This window comes from Dendrobates tinctorius, unplaced genomic scaffold, assembly GCF_039654945.1.
Source record: "Dendrobates tinctorius isolate UK_male_01 unplaced genomic scaffold, ASM3965494v1 ptg000093l, whole genome shotgun sequence".
Classification (NCBI taxonomy): Eukaryota; Metazoa; Chordata; class Amphibia; order Anura; family Dendrobatidae; genus Dendrobates; species Dendrobates tinctorius.
In genome coordinates, this window is record NW_027361761.1 from 18,157,834 (window position 1) to 18,175,538 (window position 17,705).

At 41.3% G+C, this 17,705-nt stretch overlaps 1 protein-coding gene across 1 annotated transcript in view; it reads left to right on the plus strand.

Moving 5' to 3' along the window:
- Nucleotides 1–16,176, plus strand: part of LOC141098587 (cytochrome P450 2K1-like) — a 139,006-nt gene extending 122,830 nt beyond the window's left edge. The window contains exons 9-10 of the mRNA XM_073586498.1: nucleotides 14,297–14,438; nucleotides 15,854–16,176. Coding sequence (XP_073442599.1) covers nucleotides 14,297–14,438; nucleotides 15,854–16,032 — 321 coding nt within the window. The 3' untranslated portion in view covers nucleotides 16,033–16,176. The remainder of the gene's footprint in view (nucleotides 1–14,296; nucleotides 14,439–15,853) is intronic.
- Nucleotides 16,177–17,705: the final 1,529 nt, after the last annotated feature.

The window sequence follows — 17,705 nt, forward strand, 5'->3', positions numbered from 1 at the left end:
CAAATGAAACGTACTCCACCTAAATGTAAAGGGCCCGTAATAAGAGTAATAATGACACAAATGAAACATATCACATAATCCAATTAGGGAAAATATACCAAGAGCATATCCTGCAAGACCTGGATCCACGGCATCCATGCACCGACCGCTACGCATGTTTCGGAGCCTTTGTCAAGGGGCGTGACATGAGCCATATATATAATATAATAATAAATTTTATTTCTATAGCGCTGACATATTCCGCAGCACTTTACATTTCAGAGAGGACTTGTACATACAATATACATTACAGCATAACAATAATCACATAGATAATAACAAATACCAAAAGGAATGAGGGCCCTGCTCGCAAGCTTACAGTCTATGAGGAAAAAAGGGGAGACACGAAAGGTGGGTGGTAACAATTGCCCTGATTGTATGGACCAGCCATAATGTTAAGTGTGTACCAGTACAGACACAGAGGGCTAAAGCATGTGGGAACATGATGCGGGGAACCTGGTTATGGTAAAAAACTTTTGGCTGTGCCACATAGGGATAGATTAGGATAATGTGATGAAGCAGTAAGCCAGTCTGAATAAATGTGTTTTCAGGACACACTTAAAATTGTGGGGATTGGGGACTAATTGTATTGAACTGGGAAGTGTATTCCAAAGAATTGTCGCAGCACGTGTATAGTCTTGAAGACTGGAGTGGGACGTTCTGAATATTGAGGATGCTAACCTCAGGTCATCAGCAGAACAGAGGGCGCGGGTAGGATGGTATACTGAAACAAGGGAGGAGATGTAGGGTGGTGCTGAGCCATGAAGAGCCATGAAGAGCTTTGTGGGTGAGGGTAATAAATTTGTACTGGATTCTGGAGTGGATGGGTAGCCAGTGTAATGACTGGCACAAGGTAGAGGCATCGGTGTAACGATTGGCGAGGAATATGATCCTGGCAGCTGCATTCAAGACAGATTGGAGGGGGGAGAGTTTGGTAAGAGGGAGACCGATTAGAAGGGAGTTACAATAGTCGAGACGAGAATGAATAAGAGAAACAACATAAAAGAAAAGGTGGCTGACAGCAACTCCTTGATCCAAGAGAGGCACGTTCAAAGTCCAAAGACCCAGTTGGACACGAAATCCAAATGATGAAGAAGAACAGCATCTCATCCGGGTGAAAAATATATAAACATTTATTGTGCCATGACAAAATGCGACGTTTCGACCATCACATGGTCTTTATCAAGCATAGCATATAGCAAGATATGGCAGTCTTAAATAGGCCAATGTGGCCAATCAGTAGCAAGTATCCGCCCACATTATATGAAATAGCATAAAATAATACAAATAAAACATATAGATTACATTATACATACATGATAATATAGTGCACATACAAACATATAACATTAAACAAAAATTGTACAGTATACTAGCACATGGTGATAATAAATAAAATAAACGGCAACCAAAGGGATGTTCACATTCCTATATCGCCTAGCAACCCCCCACCAATGAACAACATTCATACATAGGGTGTTAACAACCAACCACCTCAGCCAATGACTATAACTTTTTAACAGGCGCCAAAAATCAATAGCCTATCAAAATTATCAACAGACCTGAGTGCTGAACTTCCCTTCACTGGCGTTCCATGTCATCACCCTCTGAGTAATCGGGTGACGTCACCCGCTGTCGCATAGGAAATGATACAGCTCACCCACGTGGTACCGCAACTGGGGATCGCGCATGCGCACCGGAGCTCCATAATACCAAATGGTCCGTACTCAGGGCGCCCACAATCCACTGCAAACGGTCACGTGACAAGTCACATGATCACACCTCCACCAACCACATCATAGAGTGGTCCCATGGAGAGAACACATGACCGCACTCGCCGAATTTCAAACATATGCATCCACATAAACAAAGAAATTACATCCAGCGGGTTTATAGCGATTCACAAGGGCATACAATATACCTACTAAATAACTAGTGAGGGAACCAATATACAAGAGACCAAAAACGATTTAAATATAGTCAGTCAAGCTGCCAAAATACTGGCAGCAACGCAGTTGTAAACTGGAAGGGACTAATGACCCCCACCTTCTAATAATGTCAATCAGTATTCCACAAAGTAAGTAGAAACCAATATTGACTCATATAGCAATATGACCATAACCACATATATATACTGGTACATGACTCTTATGAAAGGGAATCCTATAATGGTGTCCACAGAAGAAAAGTTCAGCTACCATAATCCAATGGTCTAAAACCCAATCAATCATATATTGATACTTATAAAAAGTATATTAGATTATCAGGGACCTATGTAAAAAATATATAAACAAAGCAACAGAAAAAAGAAGAAACTTTATTATAACACCACAGTGTACAGACAAGAGGGCACGGGGAATGAGCCAAAAAACATATATGTCGATTCAATCACAATCCACAGAATTTCAGGACAATTCAGTCCCCATGTCCCCCGGTCACGTCAACGCACCAAACTATAAAAGAGATAAAGAATATCAAAACCGCTATCAAAAAACCAAAAGAAAGATGCTGTTAAGACTACTATGGATTAGTTAATGCAAATTTGCAAGTTGTATTCAAGATTCAAGCCCTTCGGCTGCAATGTATCTAGAGTTGAGATCCACTTCAACTCCTTTCTTTTCAACAACAACGTCCTATCTCCACCTCGTCTCAACATAGGGACCCCATCAATCACCCTGAATCGCAACTGATTCACAGAATGTCTAAATTCTACAAAATGCTTTGGTATCGGTAAATCAAGGAGTTAGGTTCTAATTGTACTCTTGTGTTTACTGATACGGGCTTTAACCTCCATAGTTGTCTCGCCCACATAAAGCAATCCACATGGACAAGTGATCAAGTGATCACATAAATAACAAAACTAGAGGTACAAGTATAATATTCCTTTATTGAGAATCTCTTACCAGTGTGTGGGTGATAAAAACTATCACCCTTGATCATATTGCCACAACATGCACAGCCAAGGCATGGAAAACTGCCACCCCTCAGAGGGCCTAATGTCAACTGTCGTAGAATCTTACTAGGACCCACATCAGCTCTCACCAATTTGACCTTCAAGTTAGCTCCACGTCTATAAGATAAAATAGGTCTGTTAGTAAATTCAGAGACCTCCGGTAGCCCTTTCTGCAGTAGACCCCAGTGCTTATTCAAAATACCACCGATTTTATTACTAATAGGGCAAAAGGTTGATACAAACGGAACCCGTTTAATAGCAGTTTTATCGCTTTTACGGTAGAGATCCCCACTGGTCAGATTAATGGCCCTCTCTTTGAACTGTGTAACTTTTCCCACAGGATAGCCCCTATTAGTAAATCTATGGCACATTTCATCAAGTCTGCTAACCAATTTATTCTCATCTTTAACTATCCTCCGCACTCTCAACATCTGACTCCAGGGTAATGATTCCACCATCCTCCTGGGATGGTTGCTGTTATATAGCAAAAGACTATTTCTGTCTGTTTCCTTCACATAGAGATCTGTATTAAGCATATTCCCTTCTTTGTATACCAATGTGTCTAAAAATTGAACTTGAGTTAAGGATTCCATTAAAGTAAATTTCAACTCTGGATAAATATCATTTAACTCAGTTTGAAATTTATATAGGTCTTCCACACTGCCATCCCAAACACAAAAGACATCGTCGATGTAGCGCCACCAGGCCCGGACGAAGCCCCAGTAGGTGGACTTGTACACATAACGATCCTCGAATACCGCCATATAGATGTTAGCGTAAGTGGGGGCCACATTTGACCTCACGGCGGTACCCCTAACCTGCAGGAAAAAATCATCCCCAAAAAGAAAATAATTCTTCCTAAGGATGAAGCCTAACAGGGAGAGGATCATCTGTGCACATTCTGGGGCCACGTCAGAGTCCGATAACACCACACCGACAGCCTCAAGACCCCTCTCATGCTGAATGGAAGTATACAGTGAATTACAAATAAATATGCATTCGACTTAATGCTTCTCAATATTGAGTTTCTCCGATTAGAGATGGAAGTGGTCAGAAAGTCTATCATGGACCTTGAACAGCAATTATTATCACAGATGACGACACAGGAGGTGGAACTTTATAAGACCCAGTTGGATGAAAAACTATTGAAATACCGTGCTGATATTGAAAGGACAAAGAGGACTAAGTGGTTCCGTGATGCAGAGGACTATCGAGTGGGTCGCGTTTTTTCGTGGCAAGTGGTGGCTGGTGCTCCTTCTTATTATAGGAGGGATAGGCCGAGACAAACACGTAACCGGAGGAAACCACAAGATAAACGGCAACAGAACTTTGGTTTCACTACAGCTGAGTCAGATTCCACTGATGATTCCAATTTGGGAGCCTCTTCTTCCTCTCTTTTTTTAGGGAAGGACACAGTCGACAGAGTAACGGGAAGAGAAGGAATCGTAGAGGTGGCAGGAAACACAGGAGAAAGAAGGGTTGTGCACAAACAGGGGAAGGCATATATCCCCCCAATGAAAACTCGCCACATGGAGGGGAAGAGGAAGGGCCCATAGGACATGATAATTTGGTGGTAAATATTTCATCTTGTGAATTATCTGAGGTTGATTATGATGTTCTCTCGAAGGGATTGTCTTTTTGTCCTGTGAATTCCCCCAACTGGTTTGAGATTGAATGTGATTTATTTGCATTCTTTAGAAGATTACTTTTGACATCTTATTTTTCTGATAAACAACAGGTCTCGAGCATATTACCGGAGGTGATGGATCGATGTTTACACTTCATGGAGTGGGTTTATATACCAAGAGTAATTTTCAGCCCCCTGTTAAGAACAACTTTGTGGAGTCTTACATACAGCTTGTAGAGAGGGACATTACACTTTTGAGGAAAAGTACATGTTTTACAGTTAGAGGTAAGCTTAGCCCTGTTGAAAGACAGGCTTTACAGAAATTGTCTGATAATACAGCTCTCACAATCAAGAGCGCAGATAAAGGTGGTGCTGTAGTTGTTATGGACACTGATAGATATAAGGCCGAGATTTTGACCCAGTTAGCTGATAGTGATGTCTATATGAGATTGGCTGGTGATCCTACCTCTGTTTTTCTTGCTGAGTTGCGACTTCTGGTAGATGAGGCCTGTGTGAATGGGCTCATAGATGAGAAGTTGTCTGATTTCTTAATTGTTGACAATCCAGTAATACCAATTTTGTATACTTTGCCGAAGATCCACAAGGATCTTTTTAACCCCCCGGACGTCCCATTGTATCCAGGAGGGGTTCACTTTTTAACAAAGTAGCTATTTTTCTGGATAAGGTCCTACGACGATTTGCAACAGCAGCACGATCCTATATTCTGGATACGAATGACTTCCTTGACAAGATCAAAAACGTTCAGGTTGATTCCAATACGGTGTTAGCCTCTTTTGATGTGGTTTCACTGTATACTTCCATTCAGCATGAGAGGGGTCTTGAGGCTGTCGGTGTGGTGTTATCGGACTCTGACATGGCCCCAGAATGTGCACAGATGATCCTCTCCCTGTTAGGCTTCATCCTTAGGAAGAATTATTTTCTTTTTGGGGATGATTTTTTCCTGCAGGTTAGGGGTACCGCCATGGGGTCAAATGTGGCCCCCACTTACGCTAACATCTATATGGCGGTATTCGAGGATCGTTATGTGTACAAGTCCACCTACTGGGGCTTCGTCCGGGCCTGGTGGCGCTACATCGACGATGTCTTTTGTGTTTGGGATGGCAGTGTGGAAGACCTATATAAATTTTAAACTGAGTTAAATGATATTTATCCAGAGTTGAAATTTACTTTAATGGAATCCTTAACTCAAGTTCAATTTTTAGACACATTGGTATACAAAGAAGGGAATATGCTTAATACAGATCTCTATGTGAAGGAAACAGACAGAAATAGTCTTTTGCTATATAACAGCAACCATCCCAGGAGGATGGTGGAATCATTACCCTGGAGTCAGATGTTGAGAGTGCGGAGGATAGTTAAAGATGAGAATAAATTGGTTAGCAGACTTGATGAAATGTGCCATAGATTTACTAATAGGGGCTATCCTGTGGGAAAAGTTACACAGTTCAAAGAGAGGGCCATTAATCTGACCAGTGGGGATCTCTACCGTAAAAGCGATAAAACTGCTATTAAACGGGTTCCGTTTGTATCAACCTTTTGCCCTATTAGTAATAAAATCGGTGGTATTTTGAATAAGCACTGGGGTCTACTGCAGAAAGGGCTACCGGAGGTCTCTGAATTTACTAACAGACCTATTTTATCTTATAGACGTGGAGCTAACTTGAAGGACAAATTGGTGAGAGCTGATGTGGGTCCTAGTAAGATTCTACGACAGTTGACATTAGGCCCTCTGAGGGGTGGCAGTTTTCCATGCCTTGGCTGTGCATGTTGTGGCAATATGATCAAGGGTGATAGTTTTTATCACCCACACACTGGTAAGAGATTCTCAATAAAGGAATATTATACTTGTACCTCTAGTTTTGTTATTTATGTGATCACTTGTCCATGTGGATTGCTTTATGTGGGCGAGACAACTATGGAGGTTAAAGCCCGTATCAGTAAACACAAGAGTACAATTAGAACCTAACTCCTTGATTTACCGATACCAAAGCATTTTGTAGAATTTAGACATTCTGTGAATCAGTTGCGATTCAGGGTGATTGATGGGGTCCCTATGTTGAGACGAGGTGGAGATAGGACGTTGTTGTTGAAAAGAAAGGAGTTGAAGTGGATCTCAACTCTAGATACATTGCAGCCGAAGGGCTTGAATCTTGAATACAACTTGCAAATTTGCATTAACTAATCCATAGTAGTCTTAACAGCATCATTCTTTTGGTTTTTTGATAGCGGTTTTGATATTCTTTGTCTCTTTTATAGTTTGGTGCGTTGACGTGACCGGGGGACATGGGGATTGAATTGTCCTGAAATTCTGTGGATTGTGATTGAATCGACATATATGTTTTTTGGCTCATTCCCCGTGCCCTCTTGTCTGTACACTGTGGTGTTATAATAAAGTTTCTTCTTTTTTCTGTTGCTTTGTTTATATATTTTTTACATAGGTCCCTGATAATCTAATATACTTTTTATAAGTATCAATATATGATTGATTGGGTTTTAGACCATTGGATTATGGTAGCTGAACTTTTCTTCTGTGGACACCATTATAGGATTCCCTTTCATGAGAGTCATGTACCAGTATATATATGTGGTTATGGTCATATTGCTATATGAGTCAATATTGGTTTCTACTTACTTTGTGGAATACTGATTGATATTATTAGAAGGTGGGGGTCATTAGTCCCTTCCTGTTTACAACTACGTTGCTGCCAGTATTTTGGCAGCTTGACTGACTATATATTTAAATCGTTTTTGGTCTCTTGTATATTGGTTCCCTCACTAGTTATTTAGTAGGTATATTGTATGCCCTTTTGAATCGCTATAAACCCGCTGGATGTAATTTCTTTGTTTATGTGGATGCATATGTTTGAAATTCGGCGAGTGCGGTCATGTGTTCTCTCCATGGGACCGCTCTATGATGTGGTTGGTGGAGGCGTGATCATGTGACTTGTCACGTGACCGTTTGCAGTGGATTGTGGGCGCCCTGAGTACGGACCACTTGGTATTATGGAGCTCCGGTGCGCATGCGCGATCCCCAGTTGCGGTACCACGTGGGTGAGCTGTATCATTTCCTATGCGACAGCGGGTGACGTCACCCGATTACTCAGAGGGTGATGACATGGAACGCCAGTGAAGGGAAGTTCAGCACTCAGGTCTGTTGATAATTTTGATAGGCTAATGATTTTTGGCGCCTGTTACAAAGTTATAATCATTGGCTGAGGTGGTTGGTTGTTAACACCCTATGTATGAATGTTGTTCATTGGTGGGGGGTTGCTAGGTGATATAGGAATGTGAACATCCCTTTGTTTGCCGTTTATTTTATTTATTATCACCATGTGCTAGTATACTGTACAATTTTTGTTTAATGTTATATGTTTGTATGTGCACTATATTATCATGTATGTATAATGTAATCTATATGTTTTATTTGTATTATTTTATGCTATTTCATATAATGTGGGCGGATACTTGCTACTGATTGGCCACATTGGCCTATTTAAGACTGCCATATCTTGCTATATGCTATGCTTGATAAAGACCATGTGATGGTCGAAACGTCGCATTTTGTCATGGCACATAAATAAATGGCACAATAAATGTTTATATATTTTTCACCCGGATGAGATGCTGAATAAGAGAAACAGTCAGAGCTTTTGCAGAGTCAAAAGTAAGAAAAGGTCGAATTCTAGAAATGTTTTTGAGGTGCAGATAACAGGAGCGAACCAGTGATCTTATGTGGGGGACAAAGGAAAGCTCAGAGTCAAGTATGACCCCAAGACAGCGGGCATGTTGCTGGGGAGTAATAGTAGAACCACACACGGAAATGGCAATGTCGGGTATAGGTACATTAGTAGTGGGAGGGAACACAAGGAGTTCAGTCTTTGACAGGTTCAGTTTCAGATATAGTGAGGACATGATGTTAGACACAGCGTTTAGACAATTGCCGGTGTTTTCTAGAAAGGCTGGCGTGATGTCAGGAGAAGAAGCATATAATTGGGTGTCGTCAGCATAGAGATGGTACTGGAAACCAAATCTACTGATTGTTTGACCAATAGGGGCAGTATACAAAGAGAAGAGGAGGGGGCCTATGACTGATCCTTGAGGAACCCCAACAGTAAGGGGAAGATGAGAGGAGGAGGAGCCAGCAAAAGATACAGTAAAGGAGAGGTCAGAGAGATAGGAGGAGAACCAGGAGAGAACGGTGTCCTTGAGGCCAATGGAGCAGAGCATAGTGAGGAGGAGCTGATGATTCACAGTGTCGAATGCTGCAGAGAGATCCAAGAGAATTAGCATGGAGTAATGACCATTTGATTTAGCTGTTAGTAGATCATTAGAGACTTTAGTGAGGGCAGTTTCAGTAGAATGTAAAGAGCGGAAACCGGATTGGAGAGGGTCGAGAAGAGCGTTTTCTGAGTGATAGCGGATCAGACGAGAGTTGACCAGGCGTTCCAGGAGTTTAGAGATGAAGGGAAGATTAGAAACAGGTCTATAGTTAGCGGCACAGTTTTGGTCGAGGGATGGTTTTTTAAGTAGTGGATGTATGATGGCATGCTTAAAAGAGGAGGGAAAGATACCAGAAGAGAGAGAGGTTAAATATTTTAGTTAGGTGAGGGGTGACAGCAGGGGAAAAGGTCTGGAGTAGATGTGACGGAAATGGGTCACTGGTGCAAGTGGTTGGGCGGGAAGATGCAAGGAGCCTGCTTGTTTCTTCTTCTGTGACTGGTTCAAAATCAGAGAGTGAGCTAGATGCAGTGGGGGAGGGAGGACAGTGCATGGTATGAGGTGACTGGGAGATAATTTACTGTCGGATCTGGTCAATTTTTTCTTTGAAGTAATTGGCCAGATCGTCAGCTCGAAGCTCCGTGATAGGGGCCTGTACTCTTGGGTTGAGTAGAGAATGAAAAGTGTCAACGAGACGTTTAGGGTTATTGGACAGTGAAGTGATGAGGATGTTGAAATAGGTTTGTTTTGAGAGGTGAAGGGCAGTGTTGTATGTTCGAAGCATAAGCTTATAATGGATGAAATCTTCGGGTAGGTTGGATTTTCTCCACAGACGTTCGGCACACCTGGAGCACCGCTGCAGGAAACATGTTTGCAGGGTGTGCCAGAGTTGTCGCCGTCTGTGTTGTGGTGTTCTATGAATAGGAGGAGCAAATTCATCCAGGGCACTTTGAAGTATTACATTGTAATGCTTCAGTGCAGAATCAGGACATGAGAGGGAGGAGATAGGGGCCAATGAAGACTGCAAGTTCTTCATAAGTTTCTGGGTGTTAATGGCCTGTATGTTTCTATAAATATGGACTGTGGGGGTGACCTGAGCAGCCTGGCAGTTCTTGATAGAGAATGAAAGAAGGTTGTGGTCAGAGAGCGGGAGATGGGAGTTTGCAAAATCATCAACTGCACAAAGCCGAGAGAAGACCAAGTCGAGGGAGTTCCCGTCTTCATGCATTGGAAGATCTTGGGGTATGAGAGAAGTGAAGTCCCCCGTATGAAAGAGCAACAGCAGCGGTAGTGTCTGACTGCTGGATCCAGGTTTCAGTAAGAGCCAGGAGGTTAAGAGAATTAGAAAGGAAAAAGTCATGAGTGAAGGAGAGTTTGTTACACACTGAGCGAGAATTCCAAAGTGCACAATTAAGAGAGACAGATGGCATGCAGGGAATATTAACAAGATTAGAGGGGTTTCTGAGTGTAGCAGTTGGGGGGTTTGACTTTATATAACATGGGGGACCAGGGTTGGGAGCAATGTCTCCTGCGACTAGGAGAAGGAGGATAGAAAGAGTGAGCAGATGGTTAAGGGATTTGTGAGAGCGTATTTTATGTTGAATGGTGGGACTGAATGGATCTGTGCAATTTAACAATGTGAAAAGAGCGTGAGTGCTATACATAGGAGAGGAAAGGAGTGAGGGGCCAATATGGACTGAGTGTAGAGAGTTAATAACAGGGCGGTGATGTGTGTAAATGCAGTGGCCAGGATATATATTATACAAATGCCTATGGTAAGTATTTGGGGTTGCCCAAGTGTACAGGGAAGAGATTTATTTATTTGTCTTACCTGTCTCCTGCCCTGTCTAACTGCCATGTTATAACTGCCAGCGTACTTAGATACATGTACTTTGACTACATGTACATAAATGCCACCACTGCATAGCGGTGATGTTAAATAATGCTGACCACCGGAACTAGTTCCTGACGCGACCCCGAGATGACGCATGCCGTTGCCGAGGCAGCCGGGACGCCAGCCAACATTCGTATTGTGGGGCCGCGACGTCACAGACACGAGGGGAAACCACATGACCACATGTCTCCGCCGCATAGAGACACAGAGAACCGGCTGGGGCAGCGGCGTGAAGGCCAGGATGCGAACAGGTTCGCAACAAGGAAACACTACATATGAATAAAAGCAATATGAAGATGGACGATGAGAACATGGATCCTCATATATAAATTCATATAACGTACAGGATATTAACATGATGGCAAAATAGATATTACTATTAAAGACAATCTTGTATAGTAATGTGTACATGGTAAAATAGGAGCGATAATCTGGCCTTCTGATTTGCCACTGAAACACAGTTTTAGCACAAATGATTTGGAGTAGCAAATTGGTCTTCGTGGCTGCACCACTGTATCACTATATTAGGCCTAACAATTTTTAAGTGGAATTCTGTTCTCTTGATTTGCCGCTGAAACACACTGTTAGCTTAAACGATATGGAGTAGCTAATGGGACTTTCGAAAACTGCCACCCAGTATTTGCAAAATCTACTTGGATGCTGGAAGATCGATTTGACACAGGATAAATTCATTTTGAGCAGCACCAGCACTATCGTAAGAGAGACCTCTCTGCACTGTGACACTGAGCAAATGGCACTAGAAAAACAAGATGTCCACATATAGCCAGGAGCATGTGACTTTTGGCAATCAATTGCAAAAGACCTTGTGTCGTGATGTTGTGGATGGTTTCTGTGCCCTGATTCGTTACCGGAATCAACACACATAAAATTGAGGGGAAAAAAAGCATGCGCCGCTCCTGTAATCTCTTCAAAAGCTCCTTTAATCCCTCCACTCCCCCTCCCCTCATCAAACACGTCCTCCAGTCTCTCATGCTCATCATACAGCACTACTATCCACAAAAACACTGAACTTTAGGAAGGCAAAGTTTGACCTGCTAAGGCTGGTTTCACACTTGCGCTTTTGTGCGCTGTTTTTAGTGCAAAAAAACGCATGCGTTTTTTTCCCTATCTTTTGCATGGGTGCGTATAGGTGCACATACACATGCGTTTGTACGCGTTTGTATGCTCATGCTTTTTTTTATAGTGTGCGCTCGGGCGCACAAAATGCATCCTGTTGCATTTTTTGTGCGTCCGACTTGCACCCAAAAAACGCGTGCGCACGCAATGCGTTTTTTTTACAGCCAAACACCCATTATAGTCAATGGGTGCGCATACGTGCGCATGGTAATCAGTATCACCATTACACACTGAATGGGAAACCACTGGGTAAATCTGACCTGGAGAAGGACTTGGGGATCCTAGTAAGTGATAAACTAACTTGGAGCAGCCAGTGCCAGGCAGCGGCTGCCAAGGCAAACAGGATCATGGGGTGCATTAAAAGAGGTCTGGATATACTTGATGAGAGCATTATACTGCCTCTGTACAAATCCCTGGTTAGGCCGCACATGGAGTACTGTGTACAGTTTTGGGCACCGGTGCTCAGGAAGGATATAATGGAACTAGAGCGAGTACAAAGGAGGGCAACAAAATTAATAAAGGAGATGGAAGAACTACAATAACCAGAGAGATTAGTAAAATTATGATTATTTAGTCTAGAAAAAAGACGACTGAGGGGCGATCTAATAACCATGTATAAGTATATAAGGGGACAATACAAATATCTCTCAGAGGATCTGTTTATACCAAGGAAGGTGACGGTCACAAGGGGGCATTCTCTGCGTCTGCAAGAGAGGTTTTTCCACCAACATAGAAGAGGATTCTTTACTGTTTGGGCAGTGAGAATCTGGAATTCCCTGCCTAAGGAGGTGGTGATGGCGAACTCAGTCTATGGGTTTCAGGAGAAGCCTGGATTTCTTCCTGGAACGTAAGAAGATTGCATCTTACAGTGATTAGGTTCTTTAGAAGGACGTAGATCTGGGGATTTAATCTGAGGGAATATAGGCTGAACTGGATGGACAAATGTATTTTTTCCGCCTTGCTAACTATGTTAACTATGTTATTAGTGGAAGCGCGATGATTTACCGAACTGTGACCAGCTTTTGCTGAATTTGAGGAAAATTTTCGGCAATCCGAACACGAATCCAAATGTGCTACGTCTGGGCCAAATTTCAGATTGGCAAATTTTTTCTGAATAAGTTCACTCATCTCTATTGCAGACAAATGGCAGGGGTCCAAGAGATGATGTTTTGTTTTTTTTTATTTTGAAACCACCATGTGACTATTTTTTATATAACGATAAGTATTGGATAACCCCTTATGGACAGGTATTTTCCATCCATTTCCCAAATGTTCACAAATATTCTGATTTCAGTGCCTATAGACCCATTGTCCTCCTCTGAGTTCTCTGCTTATCAAATCAAAGAGTCTTTGGAAGCCATCAACATGCATTTTTTACAGGAATTAAGTCAAATTCCTTAATAAAGTGATTATCAAGGTTTCATAACTTTCCATGCTTAAAAAAAAATATTAGTTATGTTTCATTACATTTTAACTACTTTGTAATGGTAATACCAAATATGTATTGGTGTTCCTGTTTTGTTTTAGTACTTTTTCACACTAAAAATGTTTTATATGAAAAATTCATATATATATATTATTATTATTTTCTGCTACCACATTCCAAGGCCCATTACTTTTTTATTTTTTTTTTCACATTGACGTGTGGGGGGATATAAGTTCTATAGGCATTTAGTTATTTCAACACAAACTGACCCTCATTTTTTTGCTTTATGTTATTTCTTAGGCCAAGTGCTGTATGGTTTATACTTTGCAGTCCATTTTGGTAGCATGAGTTCACTATGTGCATTTTTTATTGCTTACAATTTGTGAACATTAAAATATTTTATTTAATGAAAAAAAATATACAGATATATATATATATATAATTTTTTTTTCTAAACTTTATTCAGTTGCAGTACTAGCCTTAAAGGGAATATGCCAGCAGGTTTTTGCTATTTAATCTGATGACAGCATGAGATAAGCGTAAAAACACAGATTTCAATGATGTGTCACTGATCAGGCAGTGTGCTGTTTACATACAGTGAAGGTTTTATCACCAGGACATCTTTGCTGTGATTAGCTGAGCTGGCAGTGTGAGCACTGGCCTGACTCCACCCCCTCCTGTGATAAGCTCACTTTCAATAGAATATGTAAATACTGAGCATGGTGGGGGTGGGGTTAGCTGTGGAGGGGGTGGGGTTAGCTTTCTCAGCTCTGCTTCATGTTTAACTCCAATTGTGTCAAAACAACCTCTGCACTCAGTAAATTAAGGGATACATCATTAGATTCACAGTCTCTTTGCCTACATTATGCTGCTTTTAGATGAGGTAGAAAAAACTTTTTGACAAATTCCCTCTAAATAAATAAAGGCTAAGGAGGGAGGTTTTCAATTAAATATGACTTGTGCAAATGTTGAACCTTTCAGGGAATACAGGTGATCCCACTGCTGACCTCCGTACTTTATGATAAGGATCACTTTGTAAAAGCCGACGAGTTCTACCCAGAACACTTTCTGGATTCCAGTGGGAATTTTATGAAGAAAGAAGCGTTTATGCCTTTCTCAGCCGGTGAGTTATTCTTTTAGCGCGTTGGAGGAGAGATGAGAGCAAATAAGAACATTTCTCCATTATCATACTGATTAAATTAATAGAAAATATTTTACATTTTCTCCCTATGAGGCTGTGTCCTGAGGGTACATTTATGATTTATTTGGGCTTTGCTTTGGGAAAATGTGGAAAACTGTATGGGGACAGTGTCTTCCTTTTTGGGGAATCTGTGTAAGACGAGGATGGTTGTGCCTCCGTATTTAAATGTTGGGTGCTTGAACAGTGGTCAGATTGGAATTGGACAAATTTTTCATCGCAAGAATTTTGAATCTTAAATGATATGCTAAAATGTAACTTATTAAGTATTTCAAATTACCACACAAATGTCAAAATTAGAACCACCACCACCAAAAAATATCAAAGAGAGATCACTGAAAAGAACACACAGGGAGGGCCAGTGCCTTACCCTATAGAATCCCTGTAATATCTATGCCTGGTAGCAGAGGTTCCTAGATGATATCTATCATCTATACTAAACAGGGCCAGAAGGGTCAGCTGTCAACAAGCGGGGGCACCATTTGCGAATTCTATGGTGTAAACCTCAGCAGAGAGGAGGCAGGGGTATGATAGTGATATAACTTTTGTCCACCTACCTTCCATTACCCCTTATAAACATCTTGCATTGTCTCTGAGCGCTATGGTAGCAAAGGGTGATCACAATAACATGTAAGTTCTACATGCTTCGACTGTATTCTGACCAGATGTTTCTCCAGGCTGAATTTATTGCTATCCTCATTAGCTGCATATGTCAGTATTGACCTATATTGAAAAATCATAGGATTAACCATGCAGATACATGACATTTTTTGTGAAGTCAGTATATTTATCTGATTGAACAATTTGGTTTAGTCACTTCTGCTAAATACTATGTAGACACAATGGGCTCTTTAACTGGTTGTCGAGTGATTTTACTTGGCTAAAGGTGGTTTTATTTGTCCCTAATAAGGCCAGTAAGGTAAGGCGCTATGGCGCGGGGGTACCATTTGCGTTGACATAGGGTGCCAACCTCCGCAGCCAGGCAGGGATATTACATTGACTCTATAGGGTAAGGCACTGTTCTTTCCTGGTGAGTTCTTTTCAGTGATCTCCACTTAATATTTTTTGGTGATGGTGATTGTAATTTGTACATTTATGTGTTAATTTTAAATAATTAACAATTACATTTTAACATATGTTTTAAGAATCCTTGCGGTGAAAAAAATTGTCTGATATTTAGTCTGTACTAATAAATTCTCTTTAAACTGTGAAATTCAGATTGGAATCGCCGACTTATATTTTTATTAGACTAGCCCATTCTGAAATTATATAGTATATTTTGCTTTAGCCATGGAACAATATAAACTTTTTATCCTATTCCACATATTTCATTGATGTAGGTAAGAGAAGTTGCCCTGGAGAGAACTTGGCTAAATTGCAGCTGTTCATGTTCTTCACGAGACTGCTGCAGAACTTCACGTTTAAGGCTCCTCCTGGGGCTGCACTAGACCTGACTCCTGGGGTTGGATTCTCAGCCGGTCCAATGCCCTATAAGATGTGTGCGATACCTCGTGTGTGAACACTTTCCCACCTACATTGAAAAACTTTTCGGGGACAGTGTCAATAATGTCTGTAAAGCGCTGTGGCATTATTGGCGCTATATAAATGAGTAAAATAAATATATAAAAGATCTGTGGAAATAAACATTGTACATTGTATTATATGTGAGCCCACATATTTCTCGGTACAGGTGCCCGGAACAGCCGCGGGTGGAATCACTATCCAATGGTGGCTATTAACCCATTAAATGTTGCTGTCAAACAGTAGCATTTAACACGCGCTTCAGCCCACAGGGCCGGAAATCCGCCCACCGATGTCCCCTGTCACCTGATCGTGGATCACCGGTGGGTTGGCAAGATCTATCAATAAAAAAATTGTTAACCTGATAGCTAAACGGCGTAGTGAGAAATTCAAAATGCCAGAATTACTTTTTTATGGTTGCCATGATATTGCATTAAAATGCAATAACGGGCAATCAATAGATTGTATCTGAACCAAAGTGGTTTCAATAGAAATATCAGCTCAGCACGCAAAAAATAAGTCCTCACCAAACCCGAAATCTCAAAAAATGGAGACGCTACAGGTCTCGGAAAATGGCACTTATTTTTAGCAAACTTTGGATTTTTTCCATCACTTAAATATAAAATAACCAACACGTTTGTTGTCTATGAAATCGTAATGACCTGGAAAATCAAAATGGCAAGTCAGTTTTAGCATTTGGTTAACATGGTAAAAAAAAATCCCCCCAAATATTGTGGAATTGCACTTTTATTGCAATTTCACCCCACTTGGAATTTTTTTCCCATTTTTATGTGCACGGTATGGTAAAACCAATGGTGTCGTTCAAAAGTATTATTTTTTTTTTATATAGCACCATTGATTCCATGATGCTGTGCATGAGAAGGGGTTACATAAAAATTACAGATATCACTTACATTCAACAAACTGACAATGACAGACTGATACAGAGGGGAGAGGACCCTGCCCTTGCGGGCTTACATTCTACAGGATGGAGGGAAGGAGAGAGTAAGTAGACAAGTTTTTTGCAGCAAAAGCACAACTTGTCCCACAAAAAATAAGCCCACTCATGGCCATATTGATAGAAAAATAAAAAAAGCTATGGCTCTGGGAAGAAGGGGAGCGATAAACAGAAGTACAAACTGGAAAAAGGGCTTTGTCTCAAAGGGGTTAATGAAGCCTGCGACTGTCTTGGCAAGAGGTTGCAGGAGAGAATCGAACCACTCTCCCAGTCTCTCATCAAGTGAGTCAATACCATATGAAAATGTATTAATTGGTTGGAGTCCGACCACTAGGAACCACATCCAATAGAGTGGTTAACCAGTGTTAAACTGATTAAAATTATACCTGTGTTAGAAGTTTTCAGTTAATGATATGCTTATGCTCTGGAGTGGGACTGTAGGCAGAGTATTATCTTCCTGCTCTAAGCCAGAGGATCCAAGGAAAGACCTGCTCACAGGCTGCCCCAAAGAGCAAACAGTTTGTCTCTCTGTCTCTATGATGAGGAACGTGTTCGTGCTTCGGGGCGGGCCTGAGAGCAAGTCTTTCCTTGGTTTCTCTGGCCTAGAGCAGAAGGATAAGGCTTTTGCTACAGTCCAGTCCCAGAGCATGAGCATATCATTAACTGAAAATTTCTAACACAGATTACAGAAGAACGACAAGATGGATTTCTTC